Raw genomic sequence first — 21,767 nt, forward strand, 5'->3', positions numbered from 1 at the left:
TCCTTCCTTCTTTAAGAAAGAGTTCTGGTGATGCTCCATTACCATCCAGGTAGAATGAGAAAACTGGTTAAATTTTTTTCTAAAAATTTGTGGAGGCAGTAGAGAAAATGGCAGGCTGCTTCTCACACCTGAGAGAATCAAAGTTAACATCTGTCAAGTTTTCTTAGCAGTTGTCTATGTTAATAAAAAGAAAATGAGAAAGCAGAGATAAACCCAAGGTACAAAAATAGCCCATCCACGTAACTAATACAGTGTAGGCGGTTTGTTTGGTAACTTTTCTGTGAATTTTCTGCTCATCATTCCTCCAGTATTATTTTTCCCCCTTACTAGTGTACCTTCCTTACTTCCCTTCTTTCTGCTAATAGTTGCCAACTGCTCACTTTATAAACAGAAATTAAGCTGGCAGAGTTTTTAAACTGGTCTTGCAGCAAGGCAAGAAAAAACTCGTTAATTCAACTGAGATTGCACACATCTGGATAAGCTTTTGTTTCTTACACAACCTATGCTACCGTATCTGACTGCAAATGTGAAGACATGGCAGAGCACTGATATTGTTTTAAGTATAATATATTGTCTGCCTCCTGGCCAAGCCTGGTTTCATTATCTATTCCAAAGGAACAAAAAAAGTGATACTCTGCATTTGGGAAGTTGCTGAGCCTATGATGAATCAGGAATATAATTTGTTCTCACGCTGGGTAAATACTAGGAATGAGGCTTAGACTGGATGCTTTTCTCATGGCATACTATCTTAGCAGCACTGTTTTGTCTGCTTTTCCTGACAGAGATAACTGGTGGCAGAGAGCTGTGTGCATGCAAGCTACAGGGAGGGGATGTTTCAGTGCCCATGTGTCAATAGCGCTGTAAGTAAGAAGGTTACAGTGCTCAGACACAAAGGGGAGGATGTCCTGCTTCATGATGGGCCCCCGCTTACATCGTGTGAAAGTACGCAAGCCACGCTATCTAATGAGGCAAAGAGAAGGAAGAAGGAATGAAGGTGGGGGAAAATTAGAGTCCTGTGAGCTTCCTTGTTTCCTTCCAGCCCTCAGAAAGTGCATTTGTTTATTTTGAATTGTGCTTTAGATGTTTTTTTGTGATCCATGAGACTGGAGTTATGCTGTCCGTAATCGCTTTTGCTTGCTAGAAAGGTCATTCTGTCAGGATTCAGGTGAGCATAAATTCGGAAGTTTCGATTCTGTTTCTGACATGAACTTTGGGCCAAATATCAAATCTGAAGGGAGAGAAGTCAACTGTGTTTGTAGGTACAAAGATCAGATGTAAAACGTCAAGTGTTCAGAGTAACAACTAAGATATTAGGTACTCAGGGATTTGTTACTACACATTATTTATTCAACTATAGCACAAAGATGTTCTGGCATAACTTCAAATGGCAATATGAATACTGGAGTCTCATGGCCTGAACCCACAAAAGCAGGTATTAATGGATGATTAATTTTTAAATTTGGTATAGTAATAACTCTCAAGTAGATTTTTGCTTGTTTCTTTGTTTTTAAAAGAAAAGGTCACATTTAACTGGAAAGGAAAATAAATCTCTCCATTATCCAGTTAGGACTCTCTAGCCTTCTGAGAAGTGCTCACGTTAACACATTTTAGTCAACATGGGCATATTTTATCAGAACTTGTGGAGAATGCTGACTCAGGATAAGGCAAAACCCACAAGGCATTGAACTAATTGTGCAATACTTTATGTGGAAAAATTACTTACTGATTCCTGTGTTGGCTGCCAGTGTTTTGAAACATGGTGTTTGAGTATCTGCATTGTATACTTATCCTCAAGATAAAATTGTTAATCTTATATTTATAATTTGTAATGTCCACATTTTAGATATTTATGTTCAGATTTATTATATTCAATTCCTCTTCTCCCTTTTTATGCAATATTATCTCTTTCAACAAGAGATGATTCTCATACATACTTCTAGATTCCTTCATGTTTAAAATGTGATCCACCACCTCACGGCATTAATTTCTGCTGTGAACTTTTTCTGAGATGCTGAGTAGTGCTTGTGTAGCTGGAAAATTCTGCAATGAGTTTCTAACACATCGAGCTGTTTGAGCTGACTGAAATGCAAGCTGTGAACAGTGAAAATGGCTCTAAGTCCATAAATATGGGAACATTTATGCAGCTTTATTAATATAAGTGTTTCCAAGCAATGTAGACTACAGCATATGTGATTATCTCAAAATAGAGGAGGTTAACATCAAGTTTACCCCAGAGTGTTTTGACATAATCCCAGGGCAATGGCTTTTGGTGGAAACTCTGTTGATGAAAACTAGCCACAAAAAATCCATTTTTGTAGGCTGAATGGTCAGGTTTTTTTATCACGAGTACATTTATGTTTGGGAGCCAAAGATGTTTCACATGGTGGGAATATCTTGGAGCCTTGCACACAGGTAAAGTCTGCCCTCCTTCTGCAGAATCTCGGAGAGAGTATGGCAGAGACCCAAAGACCCTTGGACACATACTTCCTCATAGGGTTCAGCACTCCAGCATTTCTGGGAGTGCAGTTTAGAGCACCATAAGCTAGAGGGGCCTCTGGAGGACTTTTATTGTGCCCCAGTTTTTAATTTTTGTTAAAGACCACCTATACATTTTTCTAGCTGCCAGACTAATAATGCAGCTGGGTTGAAAAAGTTTCCATTTAATTTCTACATAGTTGCGATGTCACATTTATTTGGAGGTGAGCAAATGGACAGGTACAGAGATTTAAGTTTACAAACATACCCCAGAATGGATCTTTGTCTGTTACAGGACATTAACCATACTAATCCACAGAAGTATACTTGAAAGTCCTATTTGTTTAAGTTAACACCAAAATATGGTTTTGCCAAGTGTTTACAGCTAATGGAGATTCAGTTCCTGGGATGTTCAGTGCTGTGTACAGAGGCAGTTCAGAGTTTGCCAGTGTACAGGAGGCTCACAGCATTGCAGAGGGTTTATTCACTTAGGTAGAAGATGTCAGAACAGACTCAAATTGGAAGTTTTTCTATGCTGCCTTGCATAACATGGTTAAGATAAAAACAGTGATAATTTAAATAAATCAGATGTTTTTGCTGAAGATTATGCTGTCATTTTCTCCAATTATTCTTGACATTTCACCCATTCGTATTGTGATCTGAGTTAATAACGGAAGAAAAAACGGCTCTTGTTGCCTTGTTTATTCTTTGTTCTCAAGGAGATAAGTTGTTTATAAAGATAAGTTATTTGTTATTTAAATCACTTTTACTGAAGTTATTTGTTTCCTTGTTTGAGTTTCTAAAAATATTGCAACAATTGTGATGCATCTTTGAGACATCTATTCAATTCACTACGATTTGTACTGGAATTCATTCCTAAGTGGGCACAGGTGTTGATAGCTATAACGCACTAGAATGAGTCAAAACCAATAAATGCTCAATAAAGGAAAGATGAAAGAAAATGCACTGAAAACAGCTCTTTTAAGATGTGATAAATTGGCACTTTGGTTCACTACTTAATGAGGTATATAGCACTGAAGATGTATCTGGAGCAGCCACTTATTTTAAACCAGCTGAACATGTTAGAATCATGTTAGAATCACTGTTAATATTTTCAGGATCATAAACATTATTTTTAAAATGAGCAATACTATTCAGGATATAATAAACTTTTGTTTGCAAACTGTTCTATAGTGCCCTGATACAACATTTTACTATTCTCTTATTAAAAAAAAGTTGATTAATAGTCTGTGAAAATTACTTGCTTGCTTTCTCATGTTGCATGGAAATTTAATGCTAGTGTAAGTCATGAGAATTCTGATGTTGCAAAACCAACAAGTCAGTTAAAGCATTTCCTTTGTGTTCTTACCATGAGCAGACATTTTGTTATCTATTTCTTGCACAATGCACTTGGCAGACAGCATCTGAAGCCTCCTCCTGACCTTTCATTGCATTTCTGATGGGAACAGACGCCCAACCAGTGAACAGGTGAGTGTTCCAGTTGGCGATTCCCCAGTGCCAATGCCTTTCCCTTGGAGTGGAGGCTTTTTGCATTGTGACTTTCTGCAAAAAGAGCATCACATTCACCATGGAGGTGTTTGGATAAGACAGTTGGGTACCTACCGAATGAGGCAGGGGGTCGGCATTCTCCCGAGTAGCTCTCCGGAGCCCCACGTCAACCAATACTTGCCAAGGACAAGGGTTACGGTGTGCTAGGCACACACTGGCTGTACAGGACCGAATCAGCCTTTACACTTTGTGTTGTCTTCAGGGACATCTCAAGTTGTGCTGGGGGAGGTTTAGATTAGGTATTAGGAAAAATTTCTTCATGGAAAGGGTTGTCAGGCACTGGAACAGGCTGCCCAGGGAAGTGGTGGAGTCACCATCCCTGGAGGTGTTTAAAAGATGCATAGATGATGTTCTTAGGGACATGGTTTAGTGGTAAACTTGGCAGTGTTAGTTTAATGTTTGGACTTGATGACCTTAAAGGTCTTTTCCAACCAAAATGATTCTATGATTCTCTGATCTGCTTTTATGTTAATGTATCTTACTGTTATGGTTTATGTTCATAAGTATTTGTCCTTATTTTATGGTCTATACTTTTAAAGACAACAACACAAGCTATAAATCATCAAGAAGTGCAAATTCAGTTGCCAAAACTCAGTGACCACCAAGCTGGTCTGAGAGCTGCTGCATCAGCTCCAGCTACGGTGAAGCATGATACAAACCGGAGACAAAAAGTGAGTTGTTAGGAAAATTCGAGTGGGTGGCTGGGGCAGTAAGGTACCGCAAATGGCACCAGCCTGGCACTTGGTGGGTCTGTAAAGTTCGATTTGTGCAGAGCGGCCGTGTGGAGAGGGCGGCTCTGCCTCCTCTGCTCGCTGCCCGCCTGCTGACCTACGGCCTGCGGCATGGCCTGAGGGGCAAACGGAGAGAGAGGAGCCATGGCCCCCGGCTGGAGCGACTCGCCCAGTACAGGCCGAGCCCCGGCTCCTCCGAGGGGGCGCGGCAGCCGCCCCGCGGGGCGGCCGGACTCCATTTCCCAGCGCGCCCCGCGCCCCCGCCGCAGAGGCCGGGCCGGGAAGATGGCGGCGCCCGTGTCGCCCTTGGTTACTGCGCGCTCTCTGCTGCGGGCTTCGGTGCGGCGGGGCGCCCGCCTGCTACCGGTGCGGGCCGCCGCCCTGCGGAGAGGTCAGTGCCGCCGCGGGAGGGGGCTCGCCGGCCCCGCAGCCTGCCCTGCCCTGCCCGCCGCCGGGCGAAGGGAAGGAGAGCGGCAGGTTGCTGGGGCACGGCGCAGTGAGGGAGGCAGGCAGGGCACTGTGGAGCGGCCGGGGGGTCGGCGAGCCGCCTCCCCCGGCGGGTCTCCCCTCAGGCGGAGGTGGGGCCGGGCCGAGGGAGGGGGCTTGCCGGGGCTTGCCAGGGCCGGGCGAGTGGAGCAGGCGGCAGCCGCCGGAACGCGCAGCGGCCCCGCCGTCCTGGCGTGCCCTGCCCGTGTCCTCATGTTCCCCCGCTCGAGCAGGCCGGGGGCGGCCTGTCCGCCCGGACCGGCCCCGCGGCCCCGGGCGCCGCGACCGGGGGCTGGGAGTCGGCTCCCGGCTCCGCCGGAGCGGCATGGGGGTCCGTGAACGGCGCCGGGGCTACCCGAGGTAACGATGCCGCTTTCCTCCGGTTAACAGGGGTTCCGTGAGCCGTGTCGGGAGCTCGCTGGGCGGTGAGCGCGCTGCATCCTGCCAGAGCTTTCACTGTGCTCGGGGAGTTTCTGCTGTAAGCCTTCTCCGTTGTACAGAGCTGAGCCCTGTCTGGCAGCCTTACTTAAAAAGTCACTGTAATACACATATTTATGGGGCGCTAGGTTTTAGTAACTTGAGGCTTAGGTTAGAAGCAGAACTCTTTTTTTTTTTGTTAGTGAGTGTTACTCATCTGCTGCCAGTCTGAGGTAGGTGTGAGGCTTCACTTGATGTCAGGTGAGTCCCAAAGGTCTGAAAGTTAGTCATCGGATCGGTAAATGTTCACATACACACACTGTATTTTGATTCTGCAATGTTTAGACTTCCTAAAGAAAAACAGACAATCACTACCCTCAATATTACTGTTGTGTGTTTTTATTAGATGTTTGTTGCTTTTTATAACCACCAGATTACCGTTTAAAAAATGTTGTTGGAATAGATCCTGTGGCTTTAGGCATAGTTCTTCAGCTTCTTTGTCAAAGGGAAGGTGGTCCTTACATATGTTATTTGAAAACATCTGCAGGGATGGGCAACCATCACTGAATTAACTTACACTTTTGTTTTTATGACCACTGGTGTATAGGGTTTTTTTGTTTTGTTTTGTGATTTGCTTCCCACACTTTTGTACCTTTTTCTTAATGAAAAAATTGAACAAGTAGTATTTGTGTAAAGTTGTAATTTCACTGATAAACTTTTCCATCTTTTAGTACTTTAATCTGTAGGTCAGATTGTTAAATGGGGTATGCATGGAAATAGTATAAGTAATCTTATTTCAGAATAATGTCACAGGTTTGTATGCAAAAAAACCCCAGAATTCTAGTTCTACCTCGTATGCTTCTCTAGAAGCTTAAATACTGCTTCGTATACTGCCCAAATGAATGGACTGCAAGAAGGCTAAACAGGGGTTCAGTGATTCATCCAAGGTCATATAATGAGACAAAGATGGGAGGATAGTCCAAGTCCTTGTATCTTTGCTGTAAGTTGCCTCTTCTGATTTGAACTGCTCATTTCAGTAGGTGTGGGTGTTTGTTTGCTTGTTTGTTTTTGTTTCATATGATATTGGCCTAACATGTTCAATTTGTGCAGATAACTTAGCCTCTTCTCCCCTTCCTCCCCAGACTTTGCTTTTCTAAGCATTCTATTAATCATTGGAAAGTAAATAATTTTTTCAGTTGGTCTCCTCTCCCATTAATCTCATTAAGCATTGTAAAGTATTTTGAAAGGAGCAATTGTGTGGTGTTACAGGACTATAAATGTATTTTCTGCTTTATAAATGACATATGATCTCTTTCCTGAGAAGCTTACATGCCAAGTCTTCATTCTTTTGCAGGTTTACTTGTGCTTAACTATAATGCATGTGCTAAACTCCTCCAAATTCTTGTATACTACGGGGCTGTTTACCTGTTTTAGACTGATTCTGCAAAACTTGCACATATATTTAATAAAATATGAGATGATGATGATTATTATTATTATTATTTACAAGTACTAAGATGCAAAAAAAAAAAAAAAAAAAGGTATTTTCTGATCTTTTGCAACCTTCACTCCCATTTTCCTGCAGGAAAATAACCTTTGAGGCTATAAGACTCCACCATTGACCTTCCCCATCACTGTGATGTCATCTAAGAAGGAAAGATTTTGCAGCAGTTATGCTATCAGCTTAATGAATGAGTTTAGTGACGTCTCTGGTACCACCATCTGCCTGTTGATAGAAATGCCCCCTAATTTCAAAGTTGTTTCAACTTTGTTTCCAGAATTAATAATACACATTTTCATGTGTACTGTCTGTGAGTGACCCTCTAGTGAGGTGAATATTGTAATCTGAAGCATGACTTACCTTTTGCAATAAAAGGAGTTCATTTCCATTTGTGTGATCTTTGCGTCTTTAGCTGGATATTATCTCTCTGTCATGGTTTTTCTTTTTTTCTTTTTCATCCTATTAAAAGTCTACAATTCTAATCATATGCTTAAAAGATGTTTAGATTGAGGGCTGTAAGAGATCTTGAAGACCAAATTTGAATTCATCTGTGGATGTACAACATTTTTTCTCTCCCAGAGGTGAATAATTCATATGAAGTCTTTTTGCATTCCTTGAAAACTCACAGATTAATAAATTAAAATATGTCAGTTTCTGCAGTCATGGAAAGATAGCAAAGACAAAATTCATGTAAGGGAAGCCCAGGTTCTTTTCCTAAGCCCTGAAATACGGGGAAGACAAGGACCTGGCAGGCTTTTTGTAATCAGAATTATCTTCTGATAGATTTTGGATATCACAGTTCAAAACCTTACACAATGAAATCCAACTACCAGGTAAAAGCAAGGATTACTAGGGTGAGTTGTGTTTATCTTGGTTAGCCTTCTGTGCTCTCAACCTCCTGGCTGCTGTTGAGATCAGTTTTTGATATGCCTCAACTTAGCTTCCATTTCAGATTGCCTTCTCACAGAAATAACTCTGGTGCCTGCCTCAGCTGTGACTGTTGCTTTCATAAGCGGTGTCATTGAAACTCACATGCCTTTCTCCTGTGTCATCTCAGACATCAGTTCTAAGTGGTAGTGGGAAAACTCAACAACACACTGATTAATTTTTCTATTTGCTGCTCTTTTCCAGAGCAGAAGGTCTCTGAAGAACAGATTCTCTTTTTGTATTTTTATGTAGGCACTTGTATTTGCAGTGGAAAGTTAATGCAAGTTTACTGAAGATGTCTTAAGTTCCCCGCTTCAAAGGAAATCTTTTAGAATTTCAGATTGGCATTTTCATTAGGCATTTCTACATTAATAAGTGTGGTGGGTTTTTGTTTGTTTGTGTTTTGTTGGTTTATTTTGGTTTTTGTCCTTTGTTGCTTTAGTGATTTTGTCCCCTCATGTTTCTCCAAGGCAGGACTTTTTTCCATGTATCACAGTGCAGCTTGGTCTGTGATCCTTGGATAGGTGAGCAGAAAGGCAAACACAAGCAACTAATTTTATGGCTTGAGATAAAGTGAGATATATGTATGTTTTAGGAACAGGAATTTACTAAAAAGTTGCAGCCTGGTGGCGACTCTTAAAGAAGCAGTGGATGTCAGGCTAAATGTGGTAATATCCAAAACTGTCCTGTACCATGGAGGTGGGAAATATAGGTTATGGATAAACGCATGTCTGCAGTTTTGCACTGTTATGTTTGAAACTAGGAGAGTAACTAATGGATGCTGTGCTTTTCTATACTTGTGTGTAGAACACTGCAGACAGATAGAAGGGAGCTAATAAAAATCGAGTAACAGTTTATGTAATACAAAGATTAGATAATGGGACAGGAAGAGAGAAATGAAAACCCATCTTTTGCAATATGGAGGAAAAGGCTGTAGGACTACAATTAAGGTGCTGAATCATAGGAGATTCCTATGCTAACAGTAGTTTCTTGATGTAAAATTATGGAAAGCAATTGCCTGGTATTCCTCTGCTATGCATTAACATTTCTAAAGTGTGGGTGTTGTTTTTTTTTTTTTTAATCAGTTTGAGAACAGATTACTATAAAAGCATAGTTGTTCAAATGATTTTGTAACCTCTGCCATAAAGTATGGATTAGAATGGAAAACACACTTTTTTTTTTTTTTTTTCCCATTTCTTAGAATAGTTTATCACTTGAAAAGCTGTCTTCTGGTGACATACCTCTAAAACCTCTACACACTTTTTAAAGAGCATATACCTTTATTTTGCAGCTACAAGTTTGAGTTTATCACGAGTTACTGTCTCCTGGTAGGGTATGATAGTGTACCCCCGGCACATTTAAATCCTGGTGTTCAATATTATTTTAGGAGAACAGTGAGTAATTTGTCCCGTGGCACCCTCTGTCATCACTCTCCATCTTCGTTATCTGTTAATGATGAAGTATTTTCTTCCACTCCCGGGATGGTTAGCTCTAAGTACACGTAACCTGAGAAAAAAAACACCAGTAGCAGTCCTACTGGTGTGCTTTGTCCATGGCCAGGAAGGTCATGAGTCACAAACCCTTTCTTATCCCTATATCAGCTTATTTTTTTTTCTCCCCTCCCTCTGATCTTGTAGTAAACAGTAGGAACTGGTGGCTTTTTAGGTATAATGAGGCACTGGCTGTCCTTCTCATTGGAGCTCTCAGAGCCATCCAGATCTATGCATTGCAAAGGCACAGATAGTTCAGAAGTAGAGATCATAGGACTGAGATTGACTTTTTGTGGGAGTGGAATGGTTCAAAACAAGATGAAGCTTTGAGAGATCATATATGCCTTTTTCCCATCCTTTTGGAGTCAGGTCAGGTATTACTGGCCTGTTCCTGACAGATTTTTGTCAAACTTATTTTTAAAATTCACTTCCCATCAATGAAAGTTTTGCAGCTTCTAGACCAGGAGTGTCAAACTCATTTTCCCCAGTGGCCACATCAGTCTCATGGTTGCCTTCAAAGGGCCAAATGTAATTTTAGGACTGTATAAATGTAGCTAGTAGATTTCACTGCCTTGATTGCAGTTATTAAGGTTTATTTCCTGTTCTCAGTACCTTGTGTGTATCTGGAGATAGCTATGTGCTTTTCTTTAGTCTTCTGTAAATGTTTTAGTCAAATATTTGCAATAACAGACTTTAAACTCAACTTTCTTTATGTGATCTCTTTAGCTAGGGATGAGCTATTATAATCACTTTTAATTCATAGCAGTAAGTCAGTTCCTTCAGGGCAGGAGAATTTGATGCGATTATTGGGAACAGATGTAAATGGTGACTCTTGTTCTGGAGAAACAAATATGTTAGTTGCAATAAATAAACAATTTGATTTAATTATTCAGTTTTATCCTTCTCTTTTATAGCTATACTAATTTTATGTTTCTTATAACAATTTTAAACTCTTTTTGTGCCTGTTAGAACTTCTCTGTGGGTTGTGGCTCATTGTTTAACAAATAGTCTTTGTATCATCTACTCTTCTACTTAGCTCATACCTTCTATGAAATATGATATGAAAATTGAAAAGTGTGTTCCAGGTTGAACTATATCGGTATTGAGTAAAACAGGGTTTATTAATGTATGCTTCTATTGCATTTTTCCTACTCAAATCTATTTATTTCATCATTGCTATAAATTGTGTTACTCTCGATTATACTTTACCTTTTAAATGATGGTGCAATCAAAGAAGACATTAAACACCTTTTCAGTGTGTTCCATAGTTACGTTTGTGATATTACTGATTTAGCCAGCTGCCTTTGTAATCCTGAATGTTCTTTCCTAATTATATCTTATTTTGTGTCTAGCAATTCTGACTTTTTTCTTTTTTTTTTTTTTTATAAATAGAATTCCTGCTTGGGCATAGTCCTGTCTCTTCTAGGCAGAAGACAATGCCAGCAGAGCAGGCTGTGGCATTGCAGGGCTTCACAGCTTTTGCCTTGCTTAGTCTGGTCTTTGACTCTTTCAGCTTGCTCATTGAACTCCTGTTTTGGTCTCTTGTTTGTCTCATTTAAATTCTTTCTGCCTAGTTTAGCTACCACTCTCTAAAGGACTAATCTATTCAGTGAAATGCACTTTGGAATTTTTAAATGATTTTGCTCCAGTTTGCAGGGAAAAAGTCAAAACTTCCCTTGCAACAACTCATCCAAATTTCACCAACTCTCAGCTTTTTAGTGTGTGCTTGTTAATAAAAAATGGTAAAACATACTACTAGAGGTGTTTACTGCTAAAGTTAGAAGTTGATTTAATGAAAAATGGGGTAACATACTCTAGTGTTTGTATAGGTAAGTAATGTATATATGTTTTTCTGTAAACTGTTAAAAATGTGTGTTTATGAATATAAGAGGATGCTTTTCAAAACTCCTCTATTAATAATATACTTTTCATTTTACAGCGTACACAGCTCAGGCAGGTGAGAAGACAGTCACTGGTACTCCTACGGATGCTAACGCCAGAGCCTTATTGGTTTGCAATGGACCTTTAGAACATTATGACTTTCTGATTAAGCAGGAAGAGCTGAGGAATGATGAGCAACAAAGAAGAGTTGTGCAGCACCTGCAGAAGTTGCACGAGAGCCTTAAAGGCTACAGTATTGGTTCAAAAAACCTTCTCTCAAAGGTGAGATTTAGAAATTTTTTTTTTGCATTTCTATTTGCTCGGAAGAATGTGCTTAAAGTACATAAGTTTCTGTCATTAACATAAATCTCATTTTTGCAGCTGAGTCTTTACAGATAGGTTATTGTTCATGTTTGGATCATGTTCCTTTCTTTTTGGTTTGTAAAATTACAGTGGCACTCTGTAAACAACCAAACTAAATATTATTGAAATAATTCTGTAAGAAAATCTGATATGATTTTGGATGTGTCCATTGTGTGCCTTTCCCATAATGTCATTTGGCTGTAGTAGAGAGGGGCCTAGACTAGGTTTTAACTCGCTAGTGCTGGTATAACACGTGTGTTTGGGTTACACATACTGAGCACTGAGATTTTGTGTTCTAGCAGTACTTCCATGAATATAAGTGAAATTAGCCATCAGAGTCTAAGTAATCCAAGTTAAACAATTTAGCTTTGCTAATATATTATTATTATTTATATTATTTATTAATTATTAATTAATATTTGATTATTATTTATTATTTATTAATTATTATTTATTAATTATTATTTATTTATATTAATTATTAATTATAATTATATTAGCATTATAGGTCAGGTATGACTTTTTTTTTTTAAAAGAAAATCCATTCTTTCCAGTGTTTTTAGTCTCCAGCTGAGGTAAGGAAAGAAGGCAGAGGTGTGGTCTGCATCCCAGTTGTGTTTTGGAGGGCATTACAGCTCCTTTTCGAAGTATTAACAAAAATTCAGACATATTGCTGTTGCTCAGTGCCTTGGGGAACCATAGTGCCTTAGCGTTAATAATGCTAATAGCCTGCTCTATTGTAGCTCTGTAACTTGTCCCTGAAGTTGTTGACATAGTGTTTTCTAGAGCTTCCGTGGCAGTATTTTTTATGTCTTGTTCTCATGCTGTTATTCTCAGATTGTTGCTCTTGTGGCCTTGCACCTGCAAATATTGATAGTGTTTTTATGGCAACTTCTTGTGGGAAGCAAACTGGTGTGAGAATTCCCCCTCAGCTTTCCTTGCCTCTTGTTTTGTAGATTTGTGTTTATATCCCAGAAAACCAAACATAGTGCCCAGCAAAGTCCATCATAGTCATTTAAATGCTTGGTAAATGTTAGGCAATCATAGATGTGTACAGAAGCTGAATAACCAGTGAATATGCTTTATTTGAACCTGATTAACATACTCCAGTCAGCAGAAAGTCTAAAATGTGGTGGTGGGGAAACAACAACAATAGGATGTTTGTCTGAGTTTGATGATAATAGAAGTATAATGCTGGGAAAAAAGCGTGGCAAAATATTTATCGCTGTCATCATCTTCATTTTTCCTGCCTGTACTGGAGACACATCTCCCTACACCTAAGCGGGGATGTCTGGAAGCTGTCACTGCTCCTCCCAGCCAGCCACTGAGTGTTCTGATTTTTCTTTCTCTCACACCACTTTTGGTTTTATTTTTTGTCAGAAGTTAACTTTCACGTTTACAGTGAATATATGCTGTCAACTGCAGATCCTGCTAGTGAATCTCCACATCAGCTTTTTCCAACATCTGTTCTGCAACACACCTCATCTCATAGGTGTAAATCTAAATATCTAAGTGTGTTTGACTTGTTACCAAACCAGATAGTTCCCATTACAACCCCAAGTTACCACATTTGCATGCCAAGCCTCAATGATGTAGCATGAGATCAGGGGAGCCCAAAGCTACAGGGCTCAGGTGTCTCTACATAACATGCTGTCCTTTGCTCTTTAGTCACCAAATGACAAGTTACTACTCCAAGGCTCTTATGATGTATTTTAGCTTTAAGGCATTAGAAGAATAGGGAACAAGTATTATACCTGTAAATGGCCTGTGTTATACTAGTAAGTGTGCCTGTTTCAAATAGGCAAGTGTAACACGGTACAGAGCACTGGGACATTTGCCTGCTTATCAAACTGCCTCATGTATCCCTTAAATGCTTTAAACTTATATTTGTAGCTGGATATCATGTATTTGCTAATCATATGCTTGACTGGCAATATTGTAAATGTCTTCTTGCCTCATGATGGAAAAAAGGAGACTAGATATCTAGGAAGGAGTGCTTTTAGCCTTTTTTTCTTCTTTTTTCTTTTTTTTTTTTTTTCTTTGAATACAATTAGAAGAAACCTGAATGGGAAATAATTCCATGGAGTAGAAGAAGTCAGTCACTCGGCAAGGAAAAACATGAGAGTGAGGAAGTACAGGGAAGCAGTGCTAAGGCAAGACCAATCCTAGAGGGCAGTGACTGTGTCTTTGGAAGTTCTGTTCTGAAAGCCATTAACCTAAGCACGGGATTTGACTCTGTGATCCTCTGAGGTCCCTGTCAACCTAAATCATTGAATGATTCTAACTCTAATGTGGGAATTGGAGCCAAACAATGGTTTGGGGTATATTTTTGCCTGTTCTGTCTCGTGAGTCAGCTCATCACATATATTTTACTTTGGGGATTTCATTAATTAAAATCTATTGAAAACACAGAAACAGTGTAAACATGACAGATACACTCTGAAAAGTATATTTATGTTATTTTAAAACATTTATTTATATTGTATGTGAGTGTGTGCCTGGGGATCCATGTTGTCTTGATCCTTTTGTAGGCCAACTCTTGAGTCTAAACCAGCCTCCTGATTCAGGTTGGGAAGTACCAAATAAAAAGCAGAAATTTACTCTTTCAAAAATGGTTACTGCTTTTCTTTGGTATCCGAAGCAATATGGCAGCGTGCCTAAACGAGAACTGTTTTTGCATGAGTGCAGGAAGGTCAAGCTGGATTCAGCTTGCCAAACTGCTTCGGTAAGTGTAGTCTAGCAGGCCAAAGTTCTGTATCTTGAGGATGCTCCGTGTGAAATGGTTTTTTTTTGTCTGTCTGGGCTTCTTTTTTAAGTGTTGGCATTGGGCTTGTAATCTTTTACGTTGACTATTTCAAAATTGTCTTTAAACCCTGTACCTGGACTGTAAAAGAGGAAGTCACTTAAAAGGAAATCAGTTTTCTGGCTTGCTCCTACATTATCTTTTGGACACACTGACAGACTTCTATTCATTTTTATTTAGAAAAAATGTTATTATGAAGGTGTTGGTTTTCCTGTCAAACCTGAGGATCAGTGGGATAGAGCATTTTGATCTTTTCTGGTAAAGTGTTTTTGGCATTTGGATATTCTGTTCTTAAAGCACTGCCTTTGAGAATAGTTTTGAGAGCTGACTTGTGTTAACTGGGGTGCCCTGAATCATTAGAGTTGTTAGAGCAGGTGTCTTGTAATGGCTTTGTAGATCAAGCATTATGTGGTTTTGTTATTTAGTGTTTTTTTGGTTGGGAAGCACGAATAGGGAAGAAAGTTTTTATTGCAGAGAACAAATACTAATCTTACTCTGTTTAGGAAATTGTGATGCTACTTTGTCCCTGTATAACAAAGCTAATGGCAGTAAAGCCAGACTGACTGACACTTTCTTAAAAGGAAAAAGTCAAATGCCGTTTTCAAGGCTGAGAATGTGGTTTTCACTAGTTCCTTTAAAGTGCTTCTCTCTTTCATTTAGCATTGCTTCAATTCCATTTCATTTTAAACCAGCTTTTAAAAATTGTTGAATAGCTCTCTGATACATGGGAACTAAGGCCACCATCAGTGCAGAGCAGCTGTAGAACTACTAGTTATTGGCATAAGTGTTGTTGCAGTTTGAGCTTTTTCTTCTAGAGCTTGCTATCTCTGTGGAAATCTTAAGAACAACTGATAATCCAAGTTGAGCACTATGCTGCCATGTCATACATCAGAACCCCAGAAAAGGAGGAGAACAGTGAGTTTGGTTTAAATCTATTAAAGCTTGATAGCTTGTGTAGTTAAATCAGATCATGATTCAAGATGGAGAAGAAGTCATAATGTATTTGTTTCTCTTCTGCTATCTTTGAGGAAGTTATGTCCTACTTCAGACATAGCTCCATTTCCAAATAAAAGATGGTTTAAATTCTAATACAGGTCAGGTCAGCAAAGTGGTAATCAATATCCTTAATGAAGATTTTCCATATAATAGGAGTCACAGCTGTGAACAGGTAGTTGGTAGAATCATAGCCGTCAGGCACAGTACCAGCTGTAGACAGTGCCATCATATGCTTTTCATATGTCTGCATCTGTCAAGGAATTTTGTAAGTAAGCAAAATATATGTTTTTCTATCATGGACTTGCAGAGTAGGAATGCTGTGGCAGACCTGGTTCAGTTTTGAAGAGTAGAACTAAGGCTTTTCATGCCAAGAAGAGCTGGTAAGTACTGCACTCTAGAGTTGGCTTGGCTTTAGTAGGATTTGTGTAGGCTTATGAGTGGAAGTAGTTCATGTAACTGGTAGATGTCTCCAGGAGGTACAAGTGATACAGGGCACAGGTAAATCCCATGTTCATGAACAGCGCATTGGCAGTCCTCTCCCATGAAGAACTCCTACTTTGTAACTTTGAATGTGCTGTGAAGTAAAAGATAAACCTTACACTGTAGGTGTTAACAGTTGTTTTTATGAGAAAATGATTTGCATTGGTTTTGCTTAATGTTTTGTACTTACTGGGTTTTAATAGATGAAAATGAAATAAATTTATATATTCTAAATGATCTAAGGGCTTTACTTAGGGACCTTTTGGAAATAAGTCAAACACTTTAATTAGTTACATATAGTAGTTTATAGACTGACCTTTTGCTTTCTCAGGATGCTTTCTCAGCAACTTGCCTAACCTACTTTTAGTATGAAATCTCCTGCATTGAAAAGAATCTACTGTCAGCTTTTTAGAAATAAAAAGTAATGGTGCTTGGCATTTCAAGCATATTCATTTTTCCTGGCTCTGTCATTGAAGAGAATGTGGTTGAGAGGTTACAGCGAAGAAAAGGGGGGAGAAGAGAGAGAGGCACCTCTCTCTGTGTCAGCCTCTTCTGTAGTCTGATATTCCTTATTTTATTGCCTGATTTATTCTGTGATAGAATTGCAGAAGCCTATTCTAAAATAACAGTTATTTCAGAAATAGAAACTTATACTTCTGAACCTTTACAAGAATGGTCTCCTTTGGTTTTAGTTCTTCATTTGTCACTTTCTATCTAAATAGTTTTCTTCGCTGAAAATATGTTAAAAGTAGGATTGGGGAACAAATATTTATATCAGGTACAATAGAAGCATTTCAGTGTTTATCTGAGAGCCTTGCATTACCTCACAGGCCAAAGCTTTCTGAAATCAATAGTTTGGGGGGGCAGGGAACCATGACACCAGGCATTTCCTTTGTGATATTAAAGCTATATATTTTTTTATGATGTAGGGTTTTGGGGGCATTGGCTTAGAATGAATTTGAGGAGAGAAAACAATTAGTCCTGCTGCAAGCCAAGCAGGCTTCTGTTTTTGAAAATTATTACTCAAATTTAAACAATGACTTTGATCTTCAACTTGGTGAAAGCATGGCCTTGTATGGTGAGATATTTTGAGATCCTCTGAATTGAAGTTCAAGGCTGTAAGAGTTTGCATAGACGTTTCAGATCTCCAGCTTTTCAAAATAATACCAATTGGGACATCTTAAGAGTTCTTGAGTTGCTGTACTAATGACTTGAAATAAGCTCAATTATAAGTGAGGTCATGTTTTGAAAAGAGGTATGAACGATAGTAAACACCATTCAAGACCTTGAAAATGTCTTCAGCTACAACAGCAACCAAAAAGGAAGTCTGAAAGAGTGGGAGAGAGAGGCAGTTTTGTTAGTGTTTGAAAGAAAATCTGCTGTTTGGAGACATGTCTCTTGAATTTTGCATATTTTAATTAACCACCTTAGTTGTTGACATGTGTTTTCACCTAGAAGTTTCTTCAGTGAGTGTTTAAATATTCCCAGGAAATGAGTTGCTTGCTTCTGGTGTCTGAGGCAGGGAGTATGGGAGAAGGTGTGAAGATGTTGTACGTAACTCAAGATATTTAAGAAAGAGTACGCAATTGTCAGAATGAAGGAGATGTTTTGGCCAATATATAGTAATTCCTTAGATGAGGTAGGATGTTGGTTGATTGAAGTTTAAACGAAAAAGAAAACATTGACATGATAGAATCAACATGCAGTTTTGAAACAGAAATGTGTAAAACATATTTATAATAGAGAATTCTGTGCATCTGGGGATGCTGATGTGTGTGTCTTCTTGTGGAACTGTAATATTATAGCATATGAATGATTTTCAAAGAAGAGTCTGTAAGTCAACAGATCTATAAAAGGAGAAAAGTTTCCTTCTGTAGCATGTCCTAATGATAATGAAACTCAGTGAGGCACTTAAATTATGCCTAAGTTATTGTAAATAATGTTATGAGAATTAAGAAACTTGGAGGACTGAAGGGATTTGACAGGTGTGGTGTCAAAATGTATACATATACATTTAAAGATTTCTAAATTCTCCCCTTCAAATTTTGTGTTTCCCTTACTATTTTTTGATTTGTACATTTTAAGTATTATCTTTAACATCCTTAGATCTTTTCATGGTTGCAAAAGCAAATTTGTTGTCAATGAAATGAACATAATTTTACTGAGACCACAAATATACCTCAGGGTAATATAGAAGTGAGGGGCAGGGAGAAGCTCATGCATTTAGTTTGTCTTCCTATGTCTCCCACTTTTCTTCCTTCCCTCCCAGAACTAAACAAGACTACTCTTATTTTAGGGTAATGGGATGGTAATCTGTGTTAGATCTTCCCCCCATCTTGTTCTTTTGTAGTGTGTTTCAATAGAACCAAGATCAGTCTTGAGCTTTCTTTGTCTCCACATAGTGCTCTTGCCTGGCTGCTTGTTGTGTGCTAAGGTGAACCAACAGAACTGATTGGATTTTATCACAAATACTAGTAGAAGTTGCTCTTTTTCGTATACAACTTCCAGTCTTCAGAAGATGAGTGAGAATAATTAAAAAAAAAAAAATCTGTTTTATGTTTACGCAGAATAGCTTGTGATTTGCAATATTTAAAGTCTACTGGTTGAGTTTACTTTTTAAAAATAAATGTTAAAACCAAATAAACAACAACAAAACAACCCAAGAATATATAAAAATAATTATTAGTTTTATACAAAACCTGACTGGGGAAGTGAGTATCCTAAAAGTATCAATAGTGTAACTTCTGGCAGAAGTTCATGTAAAATTCTTCAATTGCCCAAATAGGAGTAGAGTTTTTCTGGCATTTGATTTGCTTTTAGAGATGATCAGCTTCAACAGATGTGTTTGGATCTGCCACAGTATCTATACCTTGGTGTTTTTTTTGGCAATTAGATATCACTCAAAAATTGTTGTCTTCACCAAATAAAAACACCTCAACCAGAAGTTGCAAAAAAAACCCCACACCATGCCCCCCCCAACCCAACCTTTCTCTGTAACAAGTCTTCTAGAAATGGTAATAACTGGAGTAAGAATGAAGTATGCCTAAAAAGATGAACTTCATAGTGGTTAAATATAATTAATGAACACTTTAAAATGAAAAAAATGGTATTAAAATGTAGGCATTGCTACTTGTTTGTATAACCTTACAAAGACAAGTAAGGAAGTACTCTAAACATTGATTTGTTTTCCTAGCTTTGTGTCATTCCTTGTGAAACTGCAAATCGCATTAATATAGCCTTTTTATGTAATAAATTTAACATGATAGTGTTTTATCTTGTTGAAATTGTGTGTTAATCTCAAGTTAAAAACAAAGCAATTCTTATGAATGTCTCTCTAATTTGGATTTTTTCCGTTTCTCCTTTCTTTGCTGTGTAACTTTGAATGTCAGTAGTTTTAATGAGCACAAGGTCTTAAAGTACACACTGAAAAATGTTTATCAATTAAATTGTCTTGCGATGCTTTCAAAGGACTAGCAAATAGTTGCAGCCTTGTCTGTTAATGGAACGGCCTCAGAACGTCTGAAACCCTCTTCAGCCACAGGTTGATGATATACATTTTTTATCATCTTATTAATATAGCTCTAAATTAAATCTATAAGCGAGTCTTATATAAGAGCTATGCTTGCATATTTTCTGAATAAACTGGTACTATAGACTCGATACATTATCTGTCTACATTTTGGTCATATATTTTCTTTCATGTTTAATTAGTGTTTTGCTGCTGACTCCTCCACTTCTTTAACATGGCACTGTATTTTGAAAAGTGCTTTAGATTCAAGTTGTTCAGCAATTACCAAGCTCCAAATGAGTCCGCAGGGTTGCAATTTTAATTTTCTGCTGTTTTGGCTCAGCTCATAGAACTGTGAAAGCACAGCACTTTAAAACAACCAAATACTCTTCTGCAGTGTTTTTGTGGATATCAATTCAAGTTCATGGATTTGATGAGGATTGTATTAAGGTTTCCAGTTTTTTAGAAACAGTTTCTTTTTAAAATTAAATTTGGAAGTGTCTATGCAAAATATTGGGGAGGGGGGAGAACTGTTTCAAATTTAAAGTCTTGGTGTTATTGCAAGTTTTCCCATTAAAATATCCATTTGGGTGAAATAGAATAAACCATCAGGTGTCATAATGTACGTCCTGATTAATGTTAAGAGGTTAAAAATTCTTAAGCAGTATTCATTCAAGATAAACATAACTCGGTTGAAAAAATGATTTATAAAAGGCATAGTTTGAAAATAACCTTTTAACATGTATATATATGTATATAAACACACAGTCGCATGTATATAGGTACATATTTTTACTGTGACTGTATTGATTTTAATAATGTTTAGAACAGAGATAATTCTGCATTGAGGATTCGAAGTGGGGAGGAAGGGGATCTCCTATGCTCACTGGCTTTGCAACACTGATTTTCTATATGCTAAAGGTTTATTTATATCTTGAGTGGAGCTGCTTTAATAGGTATACAGAGAGTATATATCTATGAATACTATGATACTATTTAATTAATTTTTCCTAGAACTATTTGTTTAAATGGCTTAATGAAGGAAAGGGTTTGTTTTTATTATGATGGATTGGGAAACATTTAATATTTTTTTTAATGTCTTCTGGTAAAAAAGCATGTGTGCTAGATCTGGGGTTGGGGGATATTTTCACGATGATCTAAAAAAGCCCCTAAACCCTGCATGTATGTAAGATTACTTACTGGTTTGAGCTAATGATTTATTCATGTTTACACTTTGCTAGCAAGGGCTACTTTGATGGTTAAATGGAGCTACTTTCTTACTTTACCACAGCAATATGCTTGCTGTTGTTTTACCCTAAATTTGTATTTATTCCTCTTCTCTTGATTTGCAGCTTTTTGCAAAAAACAAACCTCCAAAAGGTCTTTATGTCTATGGAGATGTTGGTAAGTTTCAGCTGCATCAATTCCAATGGAATTTTCTCCAAATGCATATTTATTCAAATTCTGAAGTGTCTTAAAGCTTCGTGTTTATGTAGCATTATTGCTTTGAGTTTTCCAGAATTATTTTTCTTCCACATTATGATGGTATTTAATACAATTACACTCTGAATTCTAGAAGCTGTTGGATTGAACTACATTACAATTTATAGTTTTTTCCAACATTACCCACTCACTAGTATTTAAGAATGTACTTTAAGCATTTGGGAAGTAATTGAGGGGGTCATAGAGAGAATGTATGTATTCTAATTGTAGCAATGCAGCATGAAAATACACTTTTCAAGAGGGAATACTAAGGATGTTTTCCAGATGCATATGGAGCCATTTGTGCAACCTTTGTGCTATCTCTATATGGATCAAAATTTTAAAACAGAAAAATAAAAATGCAGTTGTTCCAGGTTTTTGAACAGAAAATATAACTGTTCTTTGCAAACAGCCTGATCTTGTACTTATTCTGTGAAAGAGTATAGTTTCATTAGTTCAGAGCTAATGAACAATCACTATTGTAATCAGTACATACTGTTCTTAAACTAACTACCTGTTGGGTGGGGTTTTCTTGTCTTTTATTTGAAGGCACAGGAAAGACAATGGTGATGGACATGTTCTATTCTCACTTAGAAGTAGAAAGGAAAAAGAGAGTCCATTTTCATGGCTTCATGCTAGATGTACACCAGAGTAAGTG

The 21,767-nt window shown here is 38.1% G+C and overlaps 1 protein-coding gene across 3 annotated transcripts in view; it reads left to right on the forward strand.

Annotated features, from left to right (window-relative positions):
* Positions 1-5,054: 5,054 nt before the first annotated feature.
* AFG1L (AFG1 like ATPase) overlaps positions 5,055-21,767 on the forward strand; it is a 65,288-nt gene continuing 48,575 nt past the window's right edge. For 2 of the 3 annotated variants that reach the window (XM_080342170.1, XM_080342172.1), the window contains exons 1-4: positions 5,055-5,166; positions 11,536-11,759; positions 20,980-21,031; positions 21,659-21,760. In XM_080342170.1, the coding sequence (XP_080198296.1) occupies positions 5,061-5,166; positions 11,536-11,759; positions 20,980-21,031; positions 21,659-21,760 (484 nt within the window). In that variant the 5' untranslated portion in view covers positions 5,055-5,060. The remainder of the gene's footprint in view (positions 5,167-11,535; positions 11,760-20,979; positions 21,032-21,658; positions 21,761-21,767) is intronic. The other variant, XM_080342171.1, reaches the window with a different exon arrangement.

The sequence above is a fragment of the Nesoenas mayeri genome (genome assembly GCF_963082525.1).
Source record: "Nesoenas mayeri genome assembly, chromosome: 3".
Taxonomy (NCBI): domain Eukaryota; kingdom Metazoa; phylum Chordata; class Aves; order Columbiformes; family Columbidae; genus Nesoenas; species Nesoenas mayeri.